General features: G+C 36.1%; 2 protein-coding genes across 2 annotated transcripts in view; both read left to right on the top strand.

The window, feature by feature from the left end:
* The window catches only part of LOC309495418 (polymeric immunoglobulin receptor-like), a 29280-nt gene extending 23539 nt beyond the window's left edge, over positions 1-5741 (top strand). The window contains exons 8-9 of the mRNA XM_082165190.1: positions 2805-2864; positions 4909-5741. Coding sequence (XP_082021316.1) covers positions 2805-2833 — 29 coding nt within the window. The 3' untranslated portion in view covers positions 2834-2864; positions 4909-5741. The remainder of the gene's footprint in view (positions 1-2804; positions 2865-4908) is intronic.
* Positions 5742-10048: 4307 nt separating this feature from the next.
* Positions 10049-12857, top strand: part of LOC309495550 (glutathione hydrolase 1 proenzyme-like) — a 47829-nt gene continuing 45020 nt past the window's right edge. The window contains exons 1-2 of the mRNA XM_082165331.1: positions 10049-10397; positions 10761-10847. Coding sequence (XP_082021457.1) covers positions 10837-10847 — 11 coding nt within the window. The 5' untranslated portion in view covers positions 10049-10397; positions 10761-10836. The remainder of the gene's footprint in view (positions 10398-10760; positions 10848-12857) is intronic.

Genomic DNA, 12857 nt, shown 5'->3' with positions numbered 1-12857 from the left:
GTTTATTTATTTCAGTAATTCAACTTACAAGGTGAAACTAATATATAGACTTGTTACATGCAAAGTGAGATATTTCAAGCCTTTATTTGTTATAATTTTGATGATTATGGCTTACAGTTTATGAAAACCTTTTCACAATATTCTAATTTTGAATTTGTTTCTATTTTTGAACTTTTGCACCATGTTCTAACTTTTCGAGTTTCACCTGTATTTGCTGTATATCACCACTACATTACCACTATACTCTCATTCACCACTATTTACGTTTACCCAACCAAAATTATATTGGTTCTGAGAACCTCAGAAATGTAAAACGTGTCCATTAAATAGTTGCAAATATAACAAGGGCTTTGGGTGAAAGATACATTACTTGTTTATCAATATTCAAGAGTTGTTGTGTAAGCTTTTGTTATCATCCTGTGTATTACTATTATGTCAATTTTGAGTGGTTTATTATATTTTCTATTAAATGTAAAAGGGATTCTGGCTTCTCAAGTTAAGATACAGTACACAGCATAAATGATTACACCCCTCTGAAACCCAAACAAATTCAGATTTTTTTCTTTATCTAGGGCTTTTTTTTTTTTTTGAAGATATGTTATGTTCAGATGGGGTGTAATCATTTATACGGTGTACTGTACTTGCCTCATACTTTCTCTTATTAGGTTATTAGCTTACAAAAAGTTAGATGGTTAAGATCACTATATAATATTTTAATATCTAATTTGCTGGGTTTAATTTTGTTCCTCTATATTTTGTAGCAAATTCTGAAAAGGCATTTGTAAGCTAATTCATGCTGTGTACTGTATCTTAACTTTTAGAAGCCAGAACCCCTTTTGCATTTAATAGAAAACATAATTAACCACTTATATTACCTAAAAATTTATAAAAGATTTGGTCAATTTGCAATGCTAATAACCATGGAAATGCGTCATAGTCTGTAGCCTAAATATCTTTTAACGACACAATGCAATAAGACTTTCTGTTAATAAAGTATCTGGTAAGAATCTATTCTATATTAACAATGCATTAAATCACATTACACACAATAAATAAAACAAATGAAGTGATGTCTCATGTCTCAAGTCAAGTGAATTACGAGTCATTGGACAGGCGTCCAATCGCAACTGACTTCTGGAAAAGGGGAAAAGTAACCAATGACATTTGAGGTTATTAAAACAGTAAGTCCCGCCCCTCGACTGCCAAAAATAAAAGTGTTCGAGCGAGCAAAAGCAGCAGGCGAGAGCAGATCAAGCGCGAGCGCGTGGGGAATGATCATGCGCGCACGCGAGGGCTTGTATTGCGTGCAGAGATGATGTCATGCGCGCGCGCAGGGTTTGAATGAGCTCGCGAGTTCCCGTTTCTTCGCGTGTAGATCTGTTATCCTCTCGCGTATGTCATTTACCGCGCGCGCCCGCATCAGTTGTGCGCTCGTTTATTATTGGCATTGATTTTCCGCCATACCCGTCCCCGTCCCGAATTTCAGCCAATCTCATCTGGTCACCCTAGCACGAACAGAGCGGAATGTTCTTATTTATGAGTAACATTTTAATAAATTTGACTGAAAATTTAATTGATAAGACAATTGAATGCAATAGAGTCAAAACATTAATGCCACAATATTAATATGCATAAGATAAATAGGAATACGTACAAATGTGTACGTCGGTAAAGTTGTTTATACGTAAATAAATAAAGTTTTTTTGCTGTCAATACTTAAATATTATACGTACTCACTGTACTCTGCATTGTGAGTTGTTGTGAGTTTGGCATGTTGACCTACAGTTTTCAATAAAGCAGATTTGTTGTCTCAATTCAAGTAAAGTCTGTTTCTTGGAACAAGACGATTCGTCTTTTAAAAATAACACAGCAGCTTAAAAACCTTATGACATGTCAAAAAAGCTTGTTTCATCTGAGATATGACTCAAAACAAGATATTTTCAAGACAGTTTCACTTAACAAGATATTCAAGATGCACTGTGTAAAAACAAGCTCCTTTATCTCACTTAAATCTTGGTCTTTAGGTGATTCTGTCTTATATTAAGTGTGATGAGATATTTTGACTAGAAATTATAAAAATATACTTGGCAAGATTTTGAGTTTTTGCAGTGCAGGAGAGTTCATTTAACACTGGAGTTTTTGCTGTGTAGTAAATGCCGCTCCATCTGAAAGCAGGTGAAGGCGATTTACTACTAATCAAGGAACCGGCTTTACTGATGAGATGCGCATTTCAATGTCATGCGATATATCGCCCAGCCCTAATAGACATATGACAGAAATAAAGTCAGTCTGGTTAGTAATAAGTGAAGCTGGTAATGCTGTTTGTGGAGTTGTTTAATCCTCCTCTGCTTTTGTGTTTTAGCTTTTTAGTGTAGTAAGTTCTGTCTCCAGAAGTGTTTAGATCCGCCTGACTTTGTGTTGAAGCTTTATTTTGTCTGTGTGGAGCACAAAGGATATTTTCTGAACATTCACGCAGATCTTATCCATACAATGACAATACGTATGGTTGTTTCGTCATACGGTATTATACTGTTGTTTCCTCATACGGTATTTTACTGCTTCACAAGACATCAAATACACACGTGCAGTTCTGTGGTGCTTTAAGCTTACCAGCCCCTTTTTATTCTCTGTTTTTCCTCTTTTTAAGATATTATTGAATGGAAAAAGGAAAGTCTGGTAAGATCCAACAGATCCGTTGCTCAGTTTGAGTTGTGATCTGAAATGAGTGTTTGATGTACAGTATGTGTATGAATGCTTGGACATGATCATAGTCTCACCTTGACAATCCCTTTGTGTGGTTTGAGGCTCTTCTGATTTCTGTTTGAGGGTTTGATCCTGCTGCCTGAAATACAGCTGTAACCATGGTGAGACACACACACACACACACACACACACACACACACACACACACACACACACACACACACACACACACACACACACACACACACACACACACACACACACACACACACACACACACACACACACACACACACACACACACACACAAAAATGTACAGTACATTTAGTAAATCTGAGTTTGTCGTCCTCTGCTGTTCAGAAATACACATTTGTTTTAACCTCGCATTTTCTCTGCTCTTGTTCACATACACAGCAAAATCCCCAGTGTTAAATTAACACTCCTCAGTGTTTATATGTGTCCACACTACAGGGTGTTAAAAATTAACACCGAAGCAGTGTTGAAGTTAATGAGATAATTAAGTGATTAATTAAGTGATGATTGGCTATTAGTGGTGACACCTGATGATAACATGCAGACTCACTGAAGGAAAGAGAAACAAGAACAGAAAAAAGAGAAACACAAGAACTACTGACTTCGAGTCATTACACATTGTTGCACTTATTATTACCAGTTTGACTTTATTTCTGTCATACATCGACAAAAGTTCTTGAGAGTCAACAGAAGTTTAGACGGTAATGTTTTATGGAATTTTTCTTTTCAAGTTACCATTTTGGTGGTCAGTGTTTGCTTTAGTTGGGCTCTTGACTCTTTTCATTTTTTAATATATGTTTTTCTTTGGTTGCTACAACTCTGTGTTTATAAAGCACATTTGTTACTGCAAGAGAAAACATGACCTGCTCACAATATGTTTTGATGATAATGACATTATCATCATGTAGTGACCTGATTCATTGATGTCATTCAGACTCTAAAGTTTTGACTATATGCTTGATGTCTCATTTTAGTATTGATGATTGTAGCTCTGAGATTCTACAGTTTGAGATCCAACAGCAATATCAAATTTTTTTTAAATACTTTGAGGAAAGAAGTTATTGTGTTTAAACGCACAGACATCAAGTATCAGCATATGAGTCTCAACAATGGTGACAATAAACAAACTAGTGACAAACAGATCAACTCTGAACATCACAAAACAAGCTATTAAAGTCAGAACAAAACAATAGCAAAATAAAAGCAAACAGAAAAAAACAATGAAAATTACAGGACAATTCAGCTGCATAATTTATTCATGCTGCAATGCATGATGTCAGCCATTGATGCGTTCTGATTGGTGGCTCCCATCATGCACTGCAACATTAAGCATTTGTTTGATTGTCACCATTGTTGAGATTCATATGTAGATTCTTGATGTCAGTGTGTGATTTTAAATCCTTCAGATCTCTAAAACATTGCTGGAAGTAACTACTGTAGTGAAAAATTAATAAAACAATTAGATAATCAGTTTATAATGCTGGGTGACATCATTGAATCAGGTCACTAGTAATTTCATCATTGAAACATAACCAGGGCTGAATTTCCAAAAGCATCTTAAACTTAACTTAATCGCAGACCAACTGCAACATATGGTCTGTACGATCAAATTAGGCTTGCGATGTTTTCAGGAAACACAGCCCAAATCATAGTTTCTTTTGCCACAACACATATGCTCTATAAACACAGAGTTGGAGCAGCCAGAGAAATCTTAATGTTAAATAATAAAGTGTCAAGAGCCCAACTAAAGCAAACACCGATCACCATAATGGTGACATGAAACGAAACATTCCATAAAACATTACCATCTAAACTTCTGTTAAATCTAAATAAGACCGTGTGTAGATGTATGACAGAAATAAAGTCAAACTGGTAAAATAATAAGTGCAATAATGGCTCGAAGTCAGTAGTTCTTGTGTTTCTCTTTTTTCTGTTCTTGTTTCTCTTTCCTTCAGTGAGTCTGCTTGTTATCATCAGGTGTCACCACTAATGGCCAATCATCACTTAATTAATCACTTAATTATCTCATTAACTTCAACACTGCTTCAGTGTTAACTTAATTATCTCATTAACTTCAACACTGCTTCAGTGTTAATTTTTAACACCCTGTAGTGTGGACACATATAAACACTGAGGAGTGTTAATTTAACACTGGGGATTTTGCTGTGTAGGAATCGCTTCATCATGTGGATCGACTCCAGTCCAGTTACCCACAATCCCCTCTGATGAGCTCCTGTACTATCAGTTTCCAGAAGCATGAAGAGTCTCTCAGTGAAGCTTCAATCTCTGTCAGCAACGAGGAGATTCACTCTGATTACACCACAGTAATTTACCACATCATGCTGAATTAATATTATTTTTGCTGTGGTATATTAGCTTTAATAATATTAGTTTTGCTGTGGCTTAAATGGCGGTTCCAGTTTTGGGACGCGGGATCTTGCTTGCACGCGATTGCATTGAACGGTTCGTTATTGCCTGTACACCGCTTACCTGGGATGTGCTGTGAAACCGTGGCGTTTGATTCTGGCGCCACCTGGTGTTTGCTTGTGCAGTTTCATTGATTTGTGTATTTTGTTCAAGTGTGTGTGTGCATTTGAGTTGGATTGAAGTTTTGTTTATTGCTTTGCTCCATTGTCCATTATTAGGTTTTGTTAATTTATTTGGTTTAGTTTTTTTTGCTTATATTCTGTTATTTGGGTTGGCTGTATATCATTCTTTGTCTTGCTTTACATTGATACTGCTCAATTAAGGAGCTGAGAATTTGTGGTTTATTTGTGTGGTTTTTTTTTTCTTTCTTTTTGATTTTCTTTTTCTTTGGTTGGTGTATTGTATTGAGTGGGTTTGAATAATTATTGTATCTTTGGGTTTGTTTGGTTGGTCGGTTTAAAGTGTTTTGATTTGGGTTTTTTTGTGGTTTTTTATAATTTGAGCAATCTAATGTTTTGTGCAAAGACATAATGCCAAAGAAACAAACCACCTTTATTTAGTTTGTATCTTTCTTTTTTTGTTAGTATATTATTAGTTGTTTTTGTTGTTGTTTGTGTGTGTGTGTGTGGCCAGCGTAGGGGTGGCCGGTCCATGTGAACCGACTAAAACGAAGTTGACCTAGTCTGCTAAAGTGGCATAACAGATTAACAGCAGAGTATATCGTACTTTTTGAATTTTCTGTTATTCTGTGTTCATACTATCATATGTGGAAAGTGGACCTCGGGATGTCTCTAAACAGTCATTGGTGGGCCATGAGTTGCAAGAAGCATGAGGTTGAGAACCCCTGATCTAGAGCCCTTCTCTCAGAGGTCGCTATCCAGGATATATGTGAAGGATGATGAGCCACCCCTCATACATTTATGAGATTTTATAGTCTGGACCTTCCTTTTCAGCCTCACAGCTGGGTCAGACGGGGCTCGTGGTGGCATAGTGGGTACTCGTTCCCCAAAAGCGTCGATATCGACGCACAGGGCTGGACTGGGACAACAAATCGGCCTGGGCATTTTGGCCCAGACCGGGCCACTATATGATCATAAACACCACCCATCTTTGCACGCCCTTAATTATATGCATACCAACTCCTATTCATTAAAACCACTAATGTCATGTAATGAGTGAGTATAGGAACGAGTGAGAGTTAACAGATGAAATAAGTAAAAATTTGACATTTATTAATACAGTTGAACTATACTCCACAGTGATGAATCCTAAAACAAGCTATAAGCGGCTCTGGCATAGTAATACAAGTGTTTCTCACAGAATTTTTGGTAAATCTATGGTGGGTGGACCTTGGTTCTTCTAGGGGGGTCCGGGGGCATGGCCCCCCGTGAGAAAATTGTGTGCATTTTACTGTTAAATTCATCAATCTGGTGCACTTTGAGAGTTCAAAATTAAAAGCTCCAACCCATATTCAGTGTGCAAATTAAACAAAGAAAAATTCAAACCTCTTTTAGTTACAGTGTCTATTTACATTACACCTACTACATAATAATAGTTATAATATTAATCCAATGACAGTAATAGCCATATTTTGTAAAACAAATGCACTAAAAAATAAAGGAAACTTTCATAATTAGTTTTGTACCAATTTCTATACTTGAAAGAGATAAGCACATGATCTTTTATTTTGGCGGAAAACATGGTTTACAAAGGCCTCTCATTAAATTTCTAGTGAATTACGGTAATCGTCAACTATGCAGATGTGGAAATAATCTGTAACTGGGTTATGGGTTCCTACACTCATGACATGGCCTAAGTGTTTAAGTGTTCAAGTGTTTTGAAAGTAACGTTAGTTCTGCTTATCGCGGACTCTAACGTTACACTTTCTCATCTCTCTCCTGATCCTCCTCACTATCATCATCATCACAGGAGCTGATGAAGGGCAGAAAACATATATTTTGACACATAAAGCGTCTGCTTTAAGGGCCTGGTTCTATTTTTTCACGCTATTTCTCTGCACATTCCTTGCGTTTCTTCTCCATCTCGCTGACTATTTTGACAGATACACACTGACACTGCTGCACGCTCGCTCACTCGTTTAAAGTTGTGATTGGGCCAGCCCAGTGTCAATCAAGAAAAGAACCAATGGGCCGCTGATCTACGTGTTTCATGGGCTGGTCTGTCAGAAAAAAAAAACTAACACTGACTTTTTTTGACCAATGCATTACACCGGCACAAACCCAGCGCCGCCAATTAAGCAAAACAAAACAAAACAAAACGAATGGGCCGCCGATGTACAAATTTTATGGGGCGTAAAAAAAAAAAAAAGAAAAAAAAAAAGTATGAATGAGTAGATGTATCGGCCCAAAAAGCACGTCGGCCCTATATAGTTATATAGTTATATAGTTTGTATGGCTTTCAAGATTTACTTTTTGGAATCTCAACAACGGTGAAATGATTCATGCTGCAATGCATGCTGGGAGAAACCCCAGTATAAAACTCATAGCTCCCAGCATGCATTGCAGCATGAATCATTTCAGCATTGTTGATATTCATATGCTGATTCTTCATGTCTGAATTTATGTCGAAATATTTATTTTACCTACAATATATTTAAAATTCAGAATATTTGATCTGTAGTAGAAAAGCATCATCAGGTGTCTTCAGTATTATTCAATCATCACTCAATTATTCACTTAATCATCTAATTAACACTGCTTCGGTGTTTCTTTAACACCCTGCTGTTAGTTCCCATATAAACAACATCCAGATTTGATTAATAAATGTGCATTGCGTGCTATCAGTAGTTTGACAGAGAAAGGTTTGTCTGATCCGCTGGTCACTGTATGGAAATAAGTGTATTTTTGAGGAAACATGCAAACACTGTCAGTCCTGCAGGACACTGATATACATATTTTAGATCAGATACAGAGATGAAGCTTTGAGGACACTGGATCTGGATCTGTGACTGAATAAAATCAGCTGATCTTTATCTCTCCTTCATGTCTTTGTCACTTTACAGTAGCGTTGCCAACTTCAGAAAAGGAAAATGCGGGACAATCATTGTTCTTTATATGAAAATGAGGGACACTCAAAATATTTGTACTGTATCACACAGTGTACGTCATTTCAGTGTCTGCAGTTTTAAAAGGTTATCAGACATAAACACATTTGTTTTGCTTAACCTGTTTATGAACAATTTAATTCTAAAAATAATTTTAATGTCATATATAAAAAAATGTCACATTACAAACAAACTATCGTTCAAAATAACAGCATTTATCTAAAATAGAAAGCTTTTTTAACATTATACACTAGGTTTACAGTTCAAAAGTTTGGGGTTAGTAAGATTTTTTTTTTTTTTTTGGAAAGAAATGAAAGAAAGTAATTGCCTACTTTTATTCAGCAATGATACATTACATTAATCAAAAGCCACAGTATGTTAAACAAACAAACAAAAATATTTATTATGTTACAAAACTTTCTATTTAAGATAAATCTATTATGAACTTTATATTCATCAAATAATCCTGGGTGAAAAAAAAACTGTTTTAAACATTAATAATGTTTAAAATCCCAACTAAATGCCCAACTAAAGAAGACACTCATCTCCATAATGGTAACTTAAAATGTGTGATTTTCTCCTTCAGTGATTCTGCTTGTTAACATCAGGTGTCTTCAATAATGCTCAATATCACTCAATCAATCACTTAATTATCTCATTCACTTTAACACTGATTCAGTGTTTCTTATAACTCTCTGAGTGTGGACTATATAAACACTGAGCAGTGTTCATTTAACATTGGGGATTTTGCTGTGTACAAGCTGAGTGATTTCATTTCAAAAGTGTAGTGATCGTTTAGTGATCGTCAAACACGACTGAATGAATTCAATGTTCACATTATCCTTACACGAATGTGTTTATATTTAAGAGTCTTCTTTGACCTTCAGTAAATGAATGTGTGTGTGCCACTCAAACCAGCAACAGATAAAGGAGTGAACGATCATTTCATTCAGACTGTACTTTCCTGTTTGGTGATCATTCAACATCAAACCACGATTACAGTATCAACCCGATGTGTCACAGGTGAATATATGCACAATGTAAAACCTTGCTTGACACTCAGAGGCTGTGTCACAATCACACCCTATACCCTCATTCACTATTCCCTACATTAGTTCACTAATATAGTCCACTTGAATGAAAATAAGTGAGTGAATTGAGAAACTGATGAACACCTGATAAGCAGAATCACTGAAGGACAGAGAAACAAGAACAGAAAAAAGAGAAACACAAGAACTACAACTGACTTCCAGCAACACTGAGTGTGAAACCAGTTTACAAACCAGTTTAACATTATTTCTTTTGTACATGTACAAAAGTACTTGTTGAGAATTAACTGATGTTTAGTTGTTTAATTGAAAATAATAAAGTTTGAAGTCACCATTATGTTGATATTGTTTTAGTTGTGCTCTTAACTTGAGTTTTTTACAGTAAAGAACTGTTCAATTAACAGTAAATTACTGGCAACAGTGCAATACAGTATTTTTTTCTGTATAAAAAAGTGAATAACTGTAATATATCATTAATGTCATAATACTTAAAACAGCTGAGTTATTTAGGGATAGTTTTGACTGTAATTTAAAATAAAATAAAACAACCTGAAAACAATTCAGATATTTTCCTTAAAATTAGGATTTATTTTTACAGTGTATTTCCTGAAGATAATGCGGTTCTCAACCTTTTTACCCATAAGGAAATATTGCAGTCCCTCATTAGACTCTAATGTTTCTACGTAGCACCATTTGACAAAGTTGCTGTTAATCACTTTAAAGATATGTGCTAAACAGCACTTGAAGTGCTTCCCCTATGATTACAAGCCAATGAACCACTTTTAGAGCAATTTAGCACCATTTTTGTTTAGAATGCAGTAATGCCTAGAATTATTAAAACATGTTGTAATGTATTTCAACCAAAATGCAATGTTGAGAAGTGCAGTAATGTGTTTTGCTTGCTAGAACACAACTGACAACACAAGTGAAACCTTTTTTTATTAGTCTGTTGTCTTTTACTTTTCAAACTGGATCAGACTGCACAAACCGGATAGGTCATAATTACCTTGTACACAAATACATAGCCTGTGGAGGAAGTCTACAAGTCCTCTTGTTATTTCTGCTCTACATGGATTACAACACTTTGACTTAAAGATCACTTGGGATATAAAAGACACCAGTAAGATATATCAGCTTCTACATATATTATTGTTTGTTTGTGTAGCTTGTTGAGATATATTGCTAAAATATTTCCTAAATGTATGTAACAGATACCGCTGTCTCACACAAATATGTTCTTATAACACATGCTATTGTTTAGTCAAACTTTTATTTTAGAAATGCATTGTTCTAGAATAACAGGTAGAATGTGGTGAGATTACATTTGTTAAACGTTTAAAAGCTCAAAACAGGGTTTAATTACAGGTTACACAAATATGAAGAACAATCTCGTTTTTCTGGTCAATCACTATCTAATTTTATTTTAATTGTAATTTTTTTATTGATTTAAAACCCTTGTTATTTTTTTTATTTTATTCTACAGATTACACCAGTCCAGTCCACTTTTCTACATATATAAATCCATCTATACAAGAAGAGAAAATCAGTTTTAGGACATCATGGATAAGAAGTATTTTGTTTGCAAATTTCATTTGATGTAGTTTATTTAGATTTTTTTCTCATGTGAAACCCCTACCAATATGTGAATTTCTTTCCATTATTATATTAATATTGATCAATTCCAACCCTGTTGAAACAAGCCTACATTAATGTTTGCTTTAATAGAGGAGTCAAATGAAAATCAACACATGCTTCCGCTTACGAAAAGAAGTTTATTCAAGTGTGCCATTAATATACTTCTTTTAAACTAATAATAAGGTATACATTCAGTCTACTTTTTAAGTACTTCTCAGAAATATATTTTGCTAAAACAAATGTGGCATGCTAAACAGTCAAAAAAAAAAAAAAAAACAATGTTAAAATGCAGAGGTGGGTAATCCAGGGGCCAAAGAGTAAACGTCCTGCCATATGTTTATTCCACCCATAAACTCAGCCAGCTGATTTCACTAATTAGTTCTCTCTCCTACTGAATTAGCAAATCCAGGTGATTGGAACAAAATACTGAGGAGGACTTTTACTTTCTGAACCTGGACTTTACACCTCTGCATAGCAATGCCACATGTCAGCCAAGAGCAGAGTTGTATAGTCCAGGGTAGAAAGTAGTCAGAAAGTAGAAGTCCTGCCATAGTTTATTCCACCCATGAACTCAGTCAGCTGATTTCACTAATTAGTTCTCTCTCCTGTCTGAATTAGCAAATCCAGGTGATTGGAACAAAATACTGAGAAGGACTTTTACTTTCTGAACCTGGACTTTACACCTCTGACTACATGTCAGCCAAGAGCAAAAGAAATAAACCAGAACTGGACCTTATCGTAGCCACAAAATCTGTGTATATTAAATATGGATTCATCTCATCCTTAATAAGTCTGTTAACAAGCAGAATCACTGAAGGAAAGAAGAGAACAGAAAAAGAGACGAGCAGAAACACAAGACCTACAACTGACTTCAGCCACAGCCTTAAGCCTGGAACACACCAAGCCGACGGTCGGCCGTCGGGCAGTTTCCGTGCGTCGGCCGACTAAATCTTCTCAGTGTGTTCCGCACCGTCGGCTGAAATTGGTCCTCGTCGGCTTTGTAACGGCCGATTCGACATGTTGAATCGGCGTCGGGCCGTCGGTGAAAGAGGGAACTCTGATTGGCTGTTCAGCTTAGTGACCGAGTCAGTGCACGAGAATAATAGCAAAATAGCGAGCAAAGTCAAAACGGTACAGATAGAAGGCTGTTCTAATGATATGTCATCTTATCTGAGTGTTCCTTGGCGAATATTTCAATATTAACACGAGAGGAGTGGAATAAAGACAGTGTTTAGCAGGATTGATATTCAAAACGGTAAGCACGCACTGCTTTGTTTACGGTTTGTGTATCTGCAGCCGGCAGCGCCGGTTTCCCTTTTTGAATGACGAATATAGACGAATATATCTGCAGAAATAGACAGCTGTCTCATTTACACGCAGGCGCAGTTAACACGCATTCTAGCTGACAGTCGGCTGTAGTTCTCTCGGTGTGTTCAAGAGCAGCTTTTTACCCCGACGCGAGGCGACAACACAGTCGGCTTTCATCAGCGCTAGTTCGTCTGCGTCGGCTTGGTGTGTTCCAGGCTTTAGATGAAATCAACTGAAGAGAAAAGAAGACATTAAATCTGTGAAGATCTCAGCAGAGGAGGATTAAACAACTCCACAAACAGCATTACCAGCTTCACTTATTACTAACCAGACTGACTTTATTTCTGGCAGAAGTCTACAGAAGGTTTATTGAGAATTAACAGAGGTTTAACTCTAAAGTGTTTCATTTGAGGTCACCATAACAGTGATTAGCGCTTCCATTAGTTGGGCTCTTAACTCTGATTATATATTTTGCATTTTCTGGCAGTTGTGACAGTGTGTTTGTTAAACACACTTGCAGCAGCAAAGAAAGCTAAAGTGAAATGAGATCAGGTGATGATGGTTACCTGAAGATGGTTTTGTAATCATCATGAAGTATCCTGCTCCACTGACACTTTTCAAATCTTACAATTGTGTT

This window comes from Leuciscus leuciscus, assembly GCF_965113295.1.
Source record: "Leuciscus leuciscus genome assembly, chromosome: 3".
Classification (NCBI taxonomy): Eukaryota; Metazoa; Chordata; class Actinopteri; order Cypriniformes; family Leuciscidae; genus Leuciscus; species Leuciscus leuciscus.
This window is presented reverse-complemented; position numbering and strand designations above follow the sequence as displayed.